This window comes from Erpetoichthys calabaricus, chromosome 1 (genome assembly GCF_900747795.2).
Source record: "Erpetoichthys calabaricus chromosome 1, fErpCal1.3, whole genome shotgun sequence".
NCBI lineage: Eukaryota > Metazoa > Chordata > Cladistia > Polypteriformes > Polypteridae > Erpetoichthys > Erpetoichthys calabaricus.
Genome location: NC_041394.2, coordinates 311724317 through 311743032, shown reverse-complemented (window position 1 = coordinate 311743032; position 18716 = coordinate 311724317). Strand labels below are relative to the sequence as shown.

The 18716-nt window shown below is 38.0% G+C and overlaps 1 protein-coding gene across 1 annotated transcript in view; it reads left to right on the top strand.

Moving 5' to 3' along the window:
• The window catches only part of dcn (decorin), an 87928-nt gene extending 69454 nt beyond the window's left edge, over positions 1-18474 (top strand). Inside the window, exons 4-8 of the mRNA XM_028817406.2 lie at positions 3945-4158; positions 4664-4777; positions 5526-5619; positions 10522-10660; positions 17631-18474. Of these exons, the coding sequence (XP_028673239.1) occupies positions 3945-4158; positions 4664-4777; positions 5526-5619; positions 10522-10660; positions 17631-17831 (762 nt within the window). The 3' untranslated portion in view covers positions 17832-18474. The remainder of the gene's footprint in view (positions 1-3944; positions 4159-4663; positions 4778-5525; positions 5620-10521; positions 10661-17630) is intronic.
• The last annotated feature ends 242 nt before the right edge of the window (positions 18475-18716 follow it).

Sequence of the window (18716 nt, the reverse complement as noted above, 5' to 3'; positions counted from 1 at the left end):
TGCAAACTGGCGGCACCCAGCGTCAAAGCAGTGCTGCTGTTCCTGTGTGGTTTTCCTTTATTTTTTAGATTCACATCCCTGACACGGCTTTATTAAATACACTGAAATTAACCTCATATCGTTTATTAGTTTAAGGCATCTGATTGTAATCAACCTGTAACAATATAATGGTGCATAGAATGGCCTAACTATTCCAAATACTATGACTGCTTTAGCATTGGCACTGTCAGTGCACCACTCACTGTATCTATGTGGAATCAAAGCTGTACAGCAGCTGATCGGAAAGCTCTACTGCAGATTGTGTCAAGAGTGGGGAGAAATATCGGGATAGAGCTTCTAGCACACACTGCCTCAGCCATGCGCACAGTATATTTGAATTTCTGCCATTCGGCAAATGCTTCAAAGCCTTTCCTGTACAGACCTCTCGGTTCAGAAACAGTTTCATCCCAAGAGCTATAAATACACTCAATCAGTCCATCAAGTGCTTCTGGTAGAACTGTTTGTACTTATAAGTACAATTACCTCACTGTAAACTTGCATTACAGTTGTAATATTGAACAACCTGGGCCACTTATACTTTCATATTGTATATTTTTCACTGTTTTTTTATCCTATTATTATTATTATTGTTATTTTACCATTTTATAGGAAAATAAGTTTATGGAGGATTTGCATATTGAATCTCATAGTACCATACAATAACAATAAATGAATTCAATTCAATTGAGAGCACGTATTTACAGATGATGACAACTGGCTTCTAAGTCGATTTAGATTTCCAGGCGCTATCTTCGTGGTGCTCTTGATATCGTTTTAAACATGAAATGCATTAAAGAATATACAGTATATAAAATTATACAGATACATTATAAACTTCATTTAAATAATGTATATTGCTAATGATTAAATATGCGAGGACTTGGTGCAGTGTCAGCGATGAGCTGCTGCCCCATTAAGGGATTGTTCCTGCCTCACGCTGTATGCTTGCTGGGACTGGCACAACCCTGGTTGGATAGATGGATGGAATAATTGAACATGTACTAAGAAGATATTTCAATGTTCCTTAAATGTTTTGAAGAAAAGGCATTTTAAGCTTACAGATGGCTTGACATTTATTAAATAGCTGATTGTTTGGCGATTGCTTATTTGGAGAAAGAAAAGAAAGGAGAGGAATCGGGGGTTAGTACGTTTGAACGAGACAGTACTGCTGCAATAAATTATTTCATCGAAGGTCATGCATGGCACAGCAAGCATCTTGCAGGAGGCAAGAACAATCTCTGAAAGGGGCGCCAGCTTGTCGCTACCACTGCGCCAACGTGCCTCAATGTTTTATATATGCTTTAATTTCTATCATCATGAAAATTATATCAAGTATACATCTTAGTATTTAAATTGTTCAGAGAGCTGAAATATCATGAATGTAGTTAGGGTATCCATTCCCGGGCTCCCGGGGATTCCCGGACATTTTTCATTCCCGCATTCCTGGGAATGAAACTGCTGTAATTCCCGGGAAAACGGGAACGGCCAAGCTAGCACATATAGCGTGTAAAAATCGATCAAGAAATAACAGAGTTATAGTTGAAAATAATTAAGGTGGCACCATTGCTGCAGCTTGCACTTTGAACAGCAACTTGAAATTGCAATGTGTCAGTCTGTTGCATCCGCATTATCTGTGCCAAGAAACTTGCCATCACAGAATGATGACAAGAAACTGGATGCATCAGTAAAAGCTGAAATGGCGGTGTTTCAGAGCAACGGCAAGCACGGGCGTTGTTTAGAACAAGTGTATCAGTATCTGATGATTGTGCCGCTTACTTCAGCGGAGGCAGAGCGTGCTTTCTTAGCGGCTGGTGTACTTCTGCACGAAGGTGCGTTCTTGGACGACCGCACGCTGGACACATTAATAATAATAATAAATTACATTTATATAGCGCTTATCTCAGTACTCAAAGCGCTACCCACACAGGGAGGAACCGGGAAGTGAACCCACAATCTTCCACAGTCTCCTTACTGCAAGGCAGCAGCACTACCACTGCACCACCTGTGAGGATGTTGTGCTTTCTACGCTCTTATTACTTACTACTTGTAGATAAGGCTAGTCTTTTATTTTTGTCAACATATTGCAGTAGTTTTATTAAAAATAAGTGTTGGTCGTTCTAAAACCGTTCACATGTGAGATGCCCGTGCACTGTATCATGCCCGGGAGCCTGGGATTCCCGGGAATGAAATGCGGGATTCCCAAATTCCTGGGAATGGATAAACCCGTCCTGGAATGGATTCCCTAAATGTAATGTATTTTGTGTCCTGCCAGCATAAGAGAAAGCCCATTTAAGAAGCACATACTGATTCACACATGTAAGAGTAAGGCACTGTGGATTTTCTGAATTTGAACTTTCAAGTTTCTCCACTACTCTGTCACTCAGTCAACTTCTTTAGTTGTTTATCTCACGGCTTAAACCAAGAAATAGTATATTTTTCCTTGCCTCTACTTACTATTCACTAAAAAACGTCTTTTTTCCCGTGCCATTGTCTTTTCACAGAATGCAAAACATAAGGGATTATTTATATTGATTTGTATATTCAAAGAGGCGTAATTCTGTGAGTAGTCGTGGTGGAGTGACAGGTGCGTGCATGAGTGTTTCTTTTCACGCTGACCGGGATTTATGGAGCAGAAGAACGTGGAAGTTGACGTACACACAGATGTATGCATCTGGATTTTTTTGTGCATACGCACATTTCCGCTTTTGTCCGTACACCACGCACGGCATTATGCATTATGCCCCTGGCCTGAAAGTAGCAGAGGATCATTCAGTTTCTCTTCTCGGTTCTCAAATGTGGCAGTTGATGCCACTGCCCACCTGCCAAATTGTTTTGCCTGCCTAAGGTAAAGTCATCTCTGATGGAGGAATCATTAGGTAAAGGGCTCCTTTCATCGGATTCGCTGGCCCGTCACTGACTCAGCTGGGGAATGGCGAACAGGGGGAGACAGCTTGATGGCCGAGGTCTTCAGGACAAATCCAAATCGTATTATGTGATATCATCTAGTGTTGAATTCTGCTCTGTACTTGTAATATTTCTATTCCTCTATTATATTATATTGAGGATTACTTGTGTTCTGTTCTGTGTATTGTATTGTATTTACCCACTTTTTTTGACACCCACTGCAAACCCAGCCTACCTGGAAAGGGGTCTCTGTTTGAACTGCCTTTCCCACGGTTTCTTCCTTTTTCCCTACAAGGGACTTTCTGGGAGTTTTTCCTTGTCTTCTTAGAGAGTCAAGGCTGGGGGTCTGACAAAAGGCTGGACCTGTTAAAGCCCATTGCGGCACTTCTTGTGTAATTTTAGGCTATACAAAAATAAGTTGTATTGTATTGTATTGTATTGTATTGTATTGTATTGTATTGTATTGTATTGTATTGTATTGTATATGGGTAGAGAGAATAACATGTTACCGTGCCCAGGTTTACTCAATCATGGAACACATTAAAAGGAACAATGGTGAAAAGGGACACTAGAATGATTTAAAAAATCTGAATATAAATTATAAAACAGCATTCAGTACAGTGTGAAATATTATTAACCCTATAACCATTAAGAAAAGTCATGGTTTACAAGAGATAATTTAATAACATTATTTTAAAACTAGAATTTAACAGCTACAAGGGAAGTTCAAAACGTTTCCGCACTTTGTATTTTCATTGGAAACGGTGAAGGCAGAAGTAGTAATTGGGCACTAAAAAGTTGGTATGACGCTGGGAAAATTTCATCGCAGATGAAGATGACTATGTACAAAAGTGATGTAATTGTTTTTTAAATTCTTAATAAATAGAGTTAAAAACATGCAGAAACTTTTTGAACGTCCCTCGTAAATATTTTACACTCAGAGAAGAAATACTGCATATTATACTTTCTCTTTGCTTTGTCTTTATTTTTTTGCATCCCAGGCTCTTATCCTTGTAAACAACAAAATCACAATCATCCATCCAAAAGCCTTCATTCCTCTGGGAAAGCTGCAGAGACTCTATTTGTCAAAGAACATGTTGAAAGAAATGCCAGTCAACATGCCTAAAAGCCTGCAAGAGTTGCGAGTTCATGAGAACGATATCTCTAAAATCAAGAAATCGTCCTTTGAAGGAATGGCCCACGTCATTGTTATGGGTAATGCTCTTTAATAATATCAATGTCAGATAAAGTCTACAGGCAAATGTAGGTTGTTCTCAAAATGGTACTGAATGGAAAAAGAAAAATGCTGTTAAAACAAAAAATATATTTCTATGAAGGAAATACGTATGAAAATATTTTGTAAGAACTGCCTGCTGATGAGCATTGAAATCTGCTTTGTATGATTTCTTACAGAAAGTTATTGTCTACACATGGGGGGTATATATTTATTAAATGATAAATAACTCTATCCTGGTCTGCAAAGACTACCCAGGGTAGGACAAAAAACTAATTAATTAGGAGGGATATGTACAGTCTCCCATATTTATAGGGGTAAATAGTGACACTCTCCACTAGTCTGGGGTAATTTAGCAAAACACTGCAGTGTCAACAGCACCAATTGTGCTTTGTGATATTCCTGATATTGTCCTAGATTATAATTCAGAAATATATATACCTTACAATATGCAAACAAATCACGGAAAGCATTTTCCCCTTTTAGAACTGGGCTCAAACCCACTCAAGAGTGCAGGAATTGACAGTGGAGCATTTCTGGATCTTAAAAGACTGTCTTACATCCGTATTTCTGATACCAACATTACTGCAATTCCCAAAGGTAAATTAAACTTGAATTAAGAATTACATACAGTCTTTGTAGTTTCTTGATATTTTAATTAAAAATTCTGTAGTTAGCTAGCTTACTTATTTTATACTTATCTGGTCATGGTGCATTTTCTGTGCTTTAATTTATTTAAGGGAAATGTAAAATGAAAGACTTTGCTGCCATTATCTAGTTCTACTGTCTAAAATTTCCAGTGACTGGGCTCAAATAACTGCTTGGTCCCTGCCTGTTTGGAATTTTCATGTTCTCCCTGTGTCTGTTTGGTGTTTCTCTGGGCATTTAAGTTTACACCTTAATCCTAAAACCATGTGAGTTAAAAAGATTGGTCAATCTGAATTGAACTGAATTAAATTGAATTAGGTGTGCTCATGAGATTGGCCCATGATGAACTAGCATCAAGTCCAGGCTGGTTAGCCTGACATGTTATTGTTAATTATACCAGCATAATTTCCAGGGGTCATCCAGGTCTCGTCATGTAATGGAGAGAAAAATTCATAAATCCATTAATGGATAAATGTAATTTTAAATCTGAGCATGCTGTAAACTTAGAATATTAGGATGCAATTCTCAAATTTTAAAGGTGAGCCTATTTTTTAAAGTCCTTTTTTATGAATGCTATACCTATTGTAATCATATCTTTTTATTGTATTGGTCTACTATATTTCCTTCTTTACTTTGCAAAATAGCCAGAGCATGTAAGAAGTGATTGGCTATCTGACTTTGTGTAATGCCTCTTTTCTAGGTCTTCCAAGCTCTTTGTCTGAACTCCATCTTGATGGCAACAAAATTTCTAAAGTAGATGCTGATAATCTTAAGGGTCTCAACAATCTGGCTAAGTAAACATTATTTTAAAGCTTTTCTGATATACACTGCAAGACAAGTATTTAAATGACATATTTCATGACATTGAATCTAGTTAGAATTATTGACTTCTAGGAAATTGTATTTATGAATATTTAGCTTATTTTAAGAAATCTTGACAAGTAAATTTTGCTTACCCCTTTGGCAGATTTTTTTTCTAAATACAAACAAATCATCTCTGATTTAAAGTTTTCTTGTCTAGTTTTTGCATATGCATTTTTGCAGTGTAGCTTTTTATGTTATCAGTTTCATGTTGGTATTATTTCATGTCTTAATTCATACGTAACTTTTTCTTACACTAGACGTTTCATACCACAATTAGGAATAATAAAAATCAAATAAAAACACGTATTAAATATCTATTAACATTTTGTAACAATAATACTGTAGATAATTATGTCAGTAAAGTAATCCATGAAATTACTATTTTTATGATCAATTATGTTATTTATTAAATGGATAAAACATCCAAATGCACATTGTGCACAAATACATTTTATAATGAAATAACTACACTCTCTCAATGCCTAAACCTCAACAAATCCATAAATATACTTAAGTACACACCACCTGATTTAGTACTGGCACAATTGTCCAAAATAAGATCAATGCAGATGTGGAATACTGTTTCCAGTAGTAGTCAATTAAATCAAAATTACACACTGCAGAATTCATTGATGGCTTTTTCTGCAACAAAAGAGTAAAAGAAGTGACATTTTATAAATTGTAAATGAACTTCAACTGAAGATGACACACCTCAGACAAATTTTACTTGATTAGTACAAATTAATACAAAAAGTTGATTGCAAAAGAAGGCAAACATTTACTGAATTATAAGATTCTAGGTCAATCTTCTTACATGACAATTAGAATTCAGTAAAAGAGAATGTGTTAGAATCAAGGAATTGACATTACTAAGAGATGGCAGCGGCACTATGCTGTCACTGTGCATCTCAATCTGGTTTGTATCTCTTGTCATTGTAAGTAGTGGTCCTCCCAGGCGAATGTTGCTGTAGGCACATCAGCTACACCAACCTGTTCAACACCACGATCAGCTGATGCTAGTACCTCACATTCATTTTCAATCACTTTTATCGAAATCGGAGTACGACAAGTCAGAGTCCAATTCTGTGATAATATGGAAAACGTCATCTAAGGAGTATTTTGCTTTACACATTTGCTTCTATTTCTCACCAGATGTCGATGATATTTGTGCTGTGGTTTGCTCCTTGCTACTCATGCAAGCACAGGGAATCTTGATCAAAACAATCAAGCAACCTTTCCTTCTAGCAAAGAGAGTCCAACTAAAATATAATGGTTTTGCCACTGTTTACAGTTGATTAACACCTGTGGATGCTAGGGGTCACTGTTGCCCCATTGAACCCACCAGACAGATGTCCAAGACGCACATTTAAATCACCAAGAATAATTTCTTTAATAATATTCTTCAGTTATAGTGCACAAAGCACAGCACACTCCACAATTCTTCCAATAATACAATAATAATCAATAATCACACTAACACAAATCCTCCACTCACAGCAGCTCCATTCCTCTACCACCCAACTCTGGCTTGGCTTGCTGGTATTCCCAGAGTCCTTTAATAGTCCATGACCAGGAAGTATTTCTTCTCCATGTCAAACGCCACATCCTCCATCATCAAGTATCCCGGAAGTACTGCAGGCTTCCGTCCTCCTGACTCTGAAGTACTTCCAGGTTAGTGTAACAGGAATAGTCCCCAGGTTCTTGGTGGGCTCCCTCTGGCGGCACCCACAGCATCCAACAGGGCTGAAGAAACGGACTCCATGTCCCATGTTGCCCTGAGGGAATCCGGGGAACCATTTCTGTCCAGTGGAGCTGCCATCTAGTGTCCCGGGGGATGTAGTGCCCTGAAAAGGCTGCTTTTCTTCCCTTTCTCTGTTGAAGGACGTCCCGGCCACGCTGAAATGCCGGCTGTCCATCACATACCATCAACCCCTCCTTTTGACAAAAGTCGACATCCACCATGAAAGAGTTAGAAAACTAAGGAGAAACTTGGACAAATCTAGAATGTTTTAGGAGAAATTAAAGAAACAGAAACAAAAGAAGAATTAAGGGTAGCTAAAGCAGAAGCAACATAACTAGAAATGCTTGGGTCAAAACAGTATGACATAATTGTTTTAATAGATATAGTGACAGAAAAAAGTAAGGGTGATGAGAACAAGCATACAATATTTCGAGGGATTTGGGTAGGAAATGAAATTCAGTGTTTAGAATTCCAAACATTGTTAGATTTTATACAGTAAAGAGGTCAACGTGAAAGTATGTTACAATAATTTGGTGACAATGAGCAAAATACAAACGGGGTAGAACTTAGAGGAGCTCATTTATGACTTGTTTCTGTCAATGGACAGTTGTCATATATTTGGATTAAAAAACATATTGGGAGGTGTGTACTGGAAAAAGTAAGTACATATGAAGTCTGCAGAATATCAGTGTCTATAATAACTCAGTGAGCCAGGCGGAATATTCTAAGGGAAGAATCTCCCTAATGAATAAAATTGCTCAAGGTCTTGATATATTTGAGGTGAAAAAATAAGAAAAAGGTATAATGGCAGTAAAAGAAAAGACAGTAAAAAATATGATTCAGAACAGATTAGATGCAGTAAATGTGGGATGAGAAAGAAGTTCTTGTGCTCCGTGGCTGGAAGGTCTGGTCAATAAACTTGAAGGAGACTTTTATTTGCAAATGCATGCATTCTCAAGCCAGCTTAACTCAATTTGGGGTTGCGGAGGCTGGAGGGTATCTTGGCATCACTGAACAGTCACATTATTAAAACTCAGATTTTTCCATCTGTAAGGCAGCAGTGCTAACCACTGTGCCACCCAGAAAGCATTCAGATTACCAAAATGATCACTTCACAAAATACCTTCTGGTGTATTAGCTTCATTTTAAATCACACTTTACAACTTTACTATAACTTGCCATATGGGTCTTACGTTTAAATATCATTACATTTTTAAAGTAGATACTGTAAGTACATATACAGAAATGTATTTGATGGAGTTTGGCGAAGAAAAGTCCCTCTTCAGTAATTATCATTACCATCTTGTTCTGAACTTCCAAGCAAAACGGATTACTAATGCAGCGATGGTAAAGGAACAGGAGAATGTTTCAGAAAAACACTAAAAATAAAAGGAGACAGTTTCATCAGCTTAACATTGATTGTGTGAATCAGTTATAGTAAATGGTTGTTCTTGGTATTTTTTATGAAAATATTTCTATACAAGAAAATTTGATTGATTGTCTGATCATTTTTGTAAAACTCAAAATGCAATCCTCCTGTGTCGTATAATGACAAATCGTCATGACAGGGTATTTCTGTAAGATGTGCAACCAAATGTGGAAATTATTTTGAGAATATACAGATATGATCAAAAATTTAACAAGTATATGAAATACATACATTATATAAATAATAAAAGAAGATGACTGACAATTGTTGAAAATAAGTTATTATCCTGCCAAGTCAAACAATTTCGCCATGAACACCAGCAATATGATCGAAATGCTATTCAAAGAAGTGGATTCTTCAGCTTTTTTCAGTTAAAAAAGAGTGTGGGTTTCTTTTCTGCAAATAGTGAAACATAACTAAATAGCCTGAATAACTAAGAAATATGTTCAAGATTTAACAATCCATGATGTTTTGTGGGGTGGCACGGTGGCGCAGTGGGTAGCGCTGCTGCCTCGCAGTTGGGACATCTGGGGACCTGGGTTCGCTTCCCGGGTCCACCCTGCGTGGAGTTTGCATGTTCTCCCCGTGTCTGCGTGGGTTTCCTCCGGGCGCTCCGGTTTCCTCCCACAGTCCAAAGACATGCAGGTTGGGTGGATTGGCAATTCTAAATTGGCCCTAGTGTGTGCTTGGTGTGTGGGTGTGTTTGTGTGTGTCGTGCGGTGGGTTGGCACCCTGCCCGGGATTGGTTCCTGCCTTGTGCCCTGTGTTGGCTGGGATTGGCTCCAGTGGACCCCCGTGACCCTGTGTTCGGATTCAGCGGGTTGGAAGATGGATGGATGATGTTTTGTCTTAGTTCACAAAATTGAAAAGGTGCTTATTTTTATACAAAATGTACAGCATACAAATGGAGAGCTGGACCACCCGGTACCGCCTGTATCACATTGTCTCCTTTTATTACATTTCCAAGGTAAAAGGCCAGCACTGGCAGTGATCCCAGAAGTTGTCTTTACTAGTGTAAGGACTGGAGTTGCTGATTGTAATTTGGCCCGGCAGAATGAAATTAATGTAATTATGTGTGGTTAAGGGCTCATCATGTTGCAGCGGTGAACACTGCTGCCTGGGGGCTCTTGGATTCTGAATTCAGTAGCCTGTGAGCATTTTATGTTCTTGTGATTTCTAGTTGTAATAACCTATTAGTAGATTTTCCTCCTGTAGTTCATGTTTCTCTTTGTGATAAAATCAAATAATAATAATACATGTAGGCAGAGCAGCTGCCAGCCCATGGACAGACTTGTTTGCTTTTTAGAGTACCTCAATATAAAAATGATTACATAAAATAAATATTGATAGATTCTTAGACATGGCTGCACTATTTATTTAAGGCTAAGCATTGGCTAGCATGCTTCTTACCGTTCACAGATTTTTATGAAAACATAACTCAATCATTACACTACCTGGAAACTAAACAAAATCTAACATGCTATCTAAGAGTAGCTTTAGAGTCATAAGGTGGATTGTGGTTTTCTTTGTAGTTATAAAATGGCTCACCCTGGCTCTGGTTGATATATATTTCTTTAAATTATGTTGATGCAAAGTGGTGTATGAATTTTGCTAAATATGTTTGCATTACATTGGTTGAATTATCACCCATTTGTTGTTTAGGCTGGGTCTGAGCTACAATCAAATAGGCTCCGTGGAGAATGAAACCCTTACCAATGTTCCTCACTTGAGAGAACTGCATCTGGATAACAATCTACTTACAGGCGTCCCTCCAGGTCTGCCAGAGCACAAGTACATACAGGTAAGAAGGAAGGTTTCATTTCAAGTACCCTTTATATAAAATGGGTAACTTTAATGGAATGTCAGGCATCTAATCCAGGATTGGTTCTTGCCTGGTACCCAGTTTTGCCAGAATATGCTACCTTGTACCAAATCCAGCCACCATAGGCTATGTCTCCCTATGATCCTACAATAGAGAAAATGGTTTTAGAAAATCAATAAAGACGGGGATGGAATGAGTTGATATAATGTGATATCAAGTCAAAATATTATTTACAATTTGAACTTGTAATGTGATAACTTGTATATATGAATACCTTACAAAAAAAATGCTCCTATAATGTGAACAGAATAGGATATCCTGTGTGTCTCCTAAGAACACACAGTTGAGGATATTTCAAAATATTTACATATTTGGCTGAAGCGTTTATTTAAGACAGCAAAACAACATATGAGATATACAATTGGTTACATTACTTTTGTTTTTTTCAATTGGAGCCCAAGCAAGTAAGTAACTTGTTCGTGGTCACGCAGTGTCAGTAGTGGAATTTGACACCGCAGCCTCATGGTTTGAGGTCCAAAGCCTTAGGTACTGAACCACAAAATGAGTATCATTGTTTCTTATTATTTGGCTGACACCTTTATCCAGTATGACTTACAACATCTGAGTTACAATTGGTTACATTCCTGTTGTTTTTTCCTAATTAGAGCACAAGCAGGTAAGTGACTTGCTCGTGATCACAAAGTGTCAGTAGTGGGATTTGACCCCACAACCTCGTGTTTTGAAGTCCAAAGCCTTAACAACTAGATTGTAGATCCTGTTATACTGACAGTATTTATTTTATACAGGAATAAAACTTTACTTTCAATATGACAGGCTTCTGCTATCTGTGCTCTCAACTAGAGCTGCAGTGCTGGTCTAGGTTGGTGAATTTTTTGCCTCACACAATTACCTTAATCCACTTCATGAAATAGCCATTTTAGCATTGCACACTAGGCATCTATGTGTGTGTATATGATCACAAGTACAAAATGTGTGGAGTTTATTTGCAGAGTACATATCCATGTATGATATAATATGTCTGCTTAAGACATTTCCTAAGTGATACCATTCTGCATTGCTAGTTTAATGTATACTCCATAGTATCAGAGTAAGATTTCTAACAGTATTAACATAAATATGATTTGTCAGTTTTTATGGAATGCTTCGAGTCTTGATCTTACCCAAGTGTTTGTGTCTTTTAGGTCACTTTTTTAGTTATTACTGAATATTTGGCAGACATCCTTACTTGAAGCAAATTACAAGATTAGGATAAGTTACAACTGGTGTAACACGAGGGACATTCAAAACGTTTTTATATTTTAAATGGAAACGGTGAAAACGGGAGTAGTAGTAATTGGGCATTAAAAAATTGGTACGATGCTGCGAAAATTGCATTGCAAAGGAATATGACAATGTATAAAAGTGATGTGATTTGTTTTTGAAAATCTTAATTAGTTAAATTAGTTAAAAAAAGTGCGGAAACTTTTTGAACGTCTCTCGTAAATATTTTACACTCAGAACACAAATAGGTTAAGTCACATACTCAAGAGTCACACAGAGGGCTGATAACTGAGATTCACTTAGCAGCCTTATGTTTTAAAGTCCACTGCCATTGCACTAAGGTCATGCTTCTGTATAAAATGTGTATTTTCAATATGATCAAACAGAGTGACCTATATAAATGTACATCTAAAATGTGATAATAATAAACTATGATGCTATAATTACTGTCCTTATGAAATGGGTAGCTCTACTGTTATGATATAAGAAGATCACATTCAGTAGTAATAATAATAATAATTCTTTACATTTATATAGTGGTTTTCTCACTACTCAAAGCGCTTTCTACATTTTGACACATAATAATTTCAGTAGTCTGTTACTCAGATTAATTTTTGTGTCTTTGTGCTTTTTGATTAATGAATTGTGGCCCATCTTTTTTATAAGCTGGCCATAGCGAGAAGCCAGAAAATCAAACCATAGAGGATTCTCCATAAGAATCCTTCAAGATGAAGACTACAGATTTGACAGATTCCTAAATCTACATCTCAAATCAGCAGGACTCAAACACAATAAAATGTTCTTTACAAAGCCTCATCCCAGTGCTTATGAATTATTTTTGGTGTTACTGGAAAATAGTTCTCCCCACTGCCAGGATGCTTTGCCTTGTTGGTTCTGGAGCTTAGCCTAAGATATGTAGTTCTCTTTTAAGCAGTGTAATAACTTGAGACAGGAACACCAAACACCACATCACATTTGATGTTAAGATTGTAAAGATTCCCTTTCTTTTGTGTGCACTACATGTTTAACAGTAAGCCCTGCTGTTTCATCTACAGTATGTTGTATTTTTGCCATGACCTTCAAAATCACAGAACGTTCCTCACTTGGACTTGGATCCTTGTAAAACAGGCTGCATTTAACCAGAATTTTGGAACAAAACAATAAAAACAAAAATTGTATTATTTGCATCATGTGGTGCTTTGTAAAGAATAATATTTCTTATCCATATTACTAACCGAGAATGCTAAACCGGATGATGGACGCAGGCACATCCGGCCATGGGCCGTAGCTGCAAAAAGACGTACTGCGCAGGCGCAAAAAGAGTCCGCGAGAGTCGGCTGAGGAGCCGAGAAAGGCGGACAAAAGAGGGCGAGAGAGGCGGATGAGGGGCCGCGAGAGGCGCAGGCGCAAAAAGAGTCCGCGAGAGTCGGAGAAAGGCGGAGAAAAGAGGGCGACAAAGGCGGATGAGGGGCCGCGAGTGGCGGACAAGACCACAGAAAAAAGGAGTGAGCACATACAAAAAGGAGAAATGAGGCGCAAAGTCAAACGCAGGAAAAGCACGAAACACATTGCACACGAAACTAGACCCGAAAAAAAAAAAAAAAAGAGGCTCGCGCACAACAGCAAGGCACCCCCCCCCTACAGGCACCGGACGGGACACACACCAAGAGGGGGATTCAACAAGCCCATGGAACACAAAAAAAAGAACACAAAACCACCCCACAGACCCTACAAGCGAGGGACGGGACACACACAAAGAGGGGGATTCAACAAGACACAGGAACACAAAAAGAAAGAAGACGCTCGCGCAACAACAATCCTCAACAATCCCCCCCCCCCCCACCCACATCCATAAGAAGTCACACCCAAAGCCACATATTCTAAAGTGAACGTCAGCACCTTCACACTAGACAGCATAGGTGTCAGCATTGGTGGATCTCCTTACAATAAAGCACTATTAACCGTTCAACTGCAGAAAAGGAAACATATTAACAGTGACTGCGACGCTCCTTATTACTTATCCATATTTCGGATGCTGAGAAAGAAACAAGTCATGAATACACGGTCACGGGTACAAAACGAAAAGGAAAGGATAACAGGAACAAACACACGAACACAAAAGAAACAACAAAATAGACAGCTATGCAGCATAGGTGGATCTCATTACAATAAGGCACTATTAACCGTTCAACCGCAGAAAAGTCTCCATATTAACAGTGAGTGCAATACTTCTTATTACTTATCCATATTTCTAAAAGAAAAAATGTCTCGACTCCAAAAACGCAAAGCTCAACTAAAGCTTCTAACTAACGATGTACCTAAAAGTAAAAACTTTATGAACTGCGTTAGATCCTACAATAGTTCATTTGCTTTTAGTAAATATCAGGCCACCAAAAGGCAATGGCCCATACTGCTTTCCCATATGTGCACAAATACTGCATCGCATTGGAACAGTGCACCCTGAAACAAATCAACAACGCAAATATGCACAAATCTACATCCTGGATCCACATGACGCAAACTATCAATCAAAGTGCTGCATCGCAACAGGCACGGATTCAAAACGAAACACCTCCCGTCTCAGACATACGTTAACGGCAAGGAAGGCTACAACGGGCGTCTCACACAGCACAGGCAAATCGATTACAGCTCCAAAACAACACATCCCAAATACTACACATGCAACAACGCGCCTCTCAAACGGCTCAAGCAAAACATACACCGGGAAAATTCATTCGGATTAATGAATGTCATTTGCAATCATTGTCATTCAGTTCACTTCCCTGAAGAAACAACTGGCAATACAAGTAATACATTTAGACGGTGTTGTCAAAAGGGTCAAATTAGACTGCCTTCTTTACATTCATATACTGAATATCTACAGAAGATTCTAACTGACGATGTACCTGAAAGTGAAATCTTTATCAACTGCATTAGATCCTACAAATCGGTATCCACTATGAACATTAACGGTGGCACTGCACGTGACATCCGTCTTCAAAAAATGTTGTTTATTGATGAATGTACAATGGCATGAAGTCACTTACTCAACACCATTCATAAACTTCTACAAACGTTTATGAATAATAATATTCGATTTGGAGGAAAGGTACTTTTATTAGGAGGAGATTTTAAACAGTGATTAGCTATTCTTCCAGATGCCATGCACTCAGCTATTGTTCAGTGCACCTTAAAATACGCAGACAATTGGCATTGCTTTCAAAAGATACAGTTAGTAAAAAAGATACGATGTCCAGAACCAGATCATAACAATTGCTTATTACAACTGAGAGATGGTACACTCACCAATACAGATGGACTTCAGCCACATATTATTACAATTCCTCAAGCCTTTATCTGCGACGACTTAGTTACAGAGAGATTTGGAACAGCAATCTCATTAGACCAAATGCCCCTTTTAACACAACGCACTATACTATGTCCAAAAAATATTAATGTGGAAAACATAAATACCCAAGTCATTCCATTACTTCCTGGAGAGACACAACTCTTTCTAAGCTCTGACAAAGTTGACTCTGATCACGATAATGACCATCTTCATTGACCTTACAAGTTCTGACCTGGAATTACCTTTTACACTTAAACGGCGTGTACAAAGAAATTTTCCAATAAACCTTTACACTGTGCCACACACTTTATTGTTTGCTTTCTATTTACATCATCTACACCGTCACACTATTCTATATCTCATTCATACATCACGCTCTTTGTCATTCCCAACACCAGGGGTTGGCGAGCGAAGCGAGCAGGGGGCGGAGCCCCCTAGTTGCATCATAAAAGTAGAACTGCTTGTCTAGTACCATTTTACAGTTGTGAATGAGAGGATGGTTTTGTAGTTTCCCTATGCTTACAATGTCAACCAAGCCAAAGTGCATCTTTAAGACACAAACTAAACAAAATGTAATAAATAAACAAAAATAAAAGAAATCCTGGTGTATCTATGGGCCTTCTTACATGTTTAGCCCACTGACCCACTTACCCACCACTTGATACCACAGTATAAGAATTCAAGTTACGTTCATTTATTTTTGTATACAGACTGTGTCCACCTCCCAGCCTTCCATCTCTCACTCTGTCTCTGTTTCTATTTCACTCCAAATCCTTGCCTCTGTTCCTTCCACTAATCAAGTGTGTGCCCCAAACTCACTTCCTGACTTTATGACTTTTACACTCAATGAATTGCTGGCCAAGGGAGGAATTTCAACCCCACACAGGGGTTACTTCTGGTGCAATCCCTCGAGCTACTTCCAGAAGGTATTTCAGGCCCCATAAGTCCTGGATCTTTCTCTATGGAGCTGCCATCCACTCTTGAAATGACACTCCACTTGCCTAGATTACCAATCCCCATTTTTTTTTTAATTTTGTGAAAGGTATAACTTTGACCCCTCGTATGCCATTCGGAGTTGAACCCCTGGGGTTGGTTAATGTGGCATGCAAAACTTTAAGTCCTTCTGATCATTTTTGCTAAAGACATCTGTTGGTTTACTCTTAATCATAAGGGTGCAGAAAATATGGTCCAAAATTGATCTAAAAATGAAAGATTTTTCAGGACTTGTATAACTAGACATCAAGATGCATGAAATCATATGGAGATGTTTTACTGTACAGGTACTCCTCACTTTACGACCTATTTGCTTAACGACCGCTTGCACTTACGACCAATCGAGTTTTGACCTGCAATTCGGGGAATCCCCTTTCTCAGCTTGAGTGTTGGTCAGTGGCGAATGGTGACATGCACAGTGAGCGTACTATAGGCTTGCTATGCGCTTTTTCAGTCAGTTTCATTCCTACAAGCAGTTACTGTGTAACCTCATTTTTTTTTTTTACATATTTGTAACCCCAAAATAGTTCAGATGTTGACGAAAAGAAAAAGTATGGCATCATCTGGAGAAATTGTTAAGAAACGAAGGAAAGCTATCGACCTTGAAATGAACATAAAAATCATACAAGACTACGAAGCTGGTAAAACGGTTAAAGAAATAGCTTGTGTCTTGAAATTGGCACATTCGACAATTTCAACGATTTTAAAGGATAAAGTTAGAGTGAAAGAGGTGGTGAAATCATCGACAGGATTTAAAGCCATAATAACTAGGCAGCGAAAAGATCTTATTAATGAGATGGACAAATTATTGGTGATCTGGTTTGACAACCAGATGCAAAATAATATGCCGATAAGACTTTTAATAATTCAAGCTAAGGCACGCAGTATCTTTGAGACTTTGAAGGCACGTGGAGGCGAAAAATCGACAGAATCATTTACAAATGATAATATGTACATATGCATGTCTTTTTATGAATAAATTTGAAGTTTGTTGCATAATTTTATATAATTTTATAATTTTACAACGATCCTATATTCCCGGCGCAAGCTCCTCGCTTATCGACCAATTTGCTTAACGACGTAGTCGTCGGAATGGAACTTGGTCGTAAAGTGAGGAGTACCTGTACTGGGTGTCAGGAGGCACTATACAAAAAAAAAAATGAAATGATTTCAAAGCATTCATATCTAATTGTTAAGAACACAAAAAATATTTGTAATTTGAAGAATTTTAGAACTGAATTTTCCAAAATTAACTGCATGAACTTTATTGTGTACTGTTTTGTTTTCTGAGTTAACCCCTCTTCTGCCATTTTTTCTCCCCTTCAGGTGGTCTACCTTCACAACAACAAGATTGCTGCAGTGGGCACGGAAGACTTCTGCCCTCCCAGCTACAACACAAAGAAGGCAATGTATTCTGGAATCAGCCTTTTCAGCAATCCAGTGCCATATTGGGAAGTGCAGCCCATCACCTTCCGCTGTGTCTTTGATCGCTCTGCCATTCAGCTAGGAAATTACAGGAAAAAATAAATCATTAAAGAGTTAAGCTCACTCCCCACCCCTACCTGCTCTCCCAGTGAGACAGAACAAAAAATGAAAGACTGACCATTTGTACTATATAGATCAAATTGCTGAAATCTGGTTTATTTTGATTTAAGAAAAGGGTATAAAAATTTATTATAAATAAGGCAAATTAATGTCTCAATTCACAGACAGAGTTAAGCTTTCAATAGAATTCCTGCTGCATTTAATTGGTAGCTGATGGTACCCTGTATAATTGCATTAGGATTTTTATACCTGTGTAGTGATGGATTATGTGTACACCTTTGTTTGCATACTGTTGTTTTTTTTAACTCTGTGGAAGGTAGAGAGCACTTCATCCTGTTCCTTTTGAGTATGTCTTTTGCAAGCCTGCTTCTTTGTGGGGTTTTCTGTGTTTAGTTTTCCACAATGTTTAGCACCTGTTTTTTTAATGACCACTGTAATGTCCCCTTTGAAACCAGAATGCAGAATGAATCATGGTTGTCACAGCTTAGAATAATGGAATAAACAACACAATGTATGTATACGGCAATGCTGTCATGGAGGCTATCGGCATGGCTTTTACGGTATATTTTGCTGATCTTCATTGAAATGTAAATGAGAGAATATATCTTAAAGCTGTTTAGTAAAATACGTCTGCCAAAATTCATTATTTTCAATGTGAATGTTACGATTACATATAATATACTAGAATTGTTTGTAATTTTTTTTTTTAAATAATGCAAACTCTTTTAAATGTGTTCACTCATAATATCGCTAATACTGAGGGAGATGAAAGGTAAGTTATCATGCCTTGATGATCCTTAATGAAATACAATACTTTGACTAAAATGAACATCACATTGAACAATAGGCAGGTGTCTCCTCTTCATT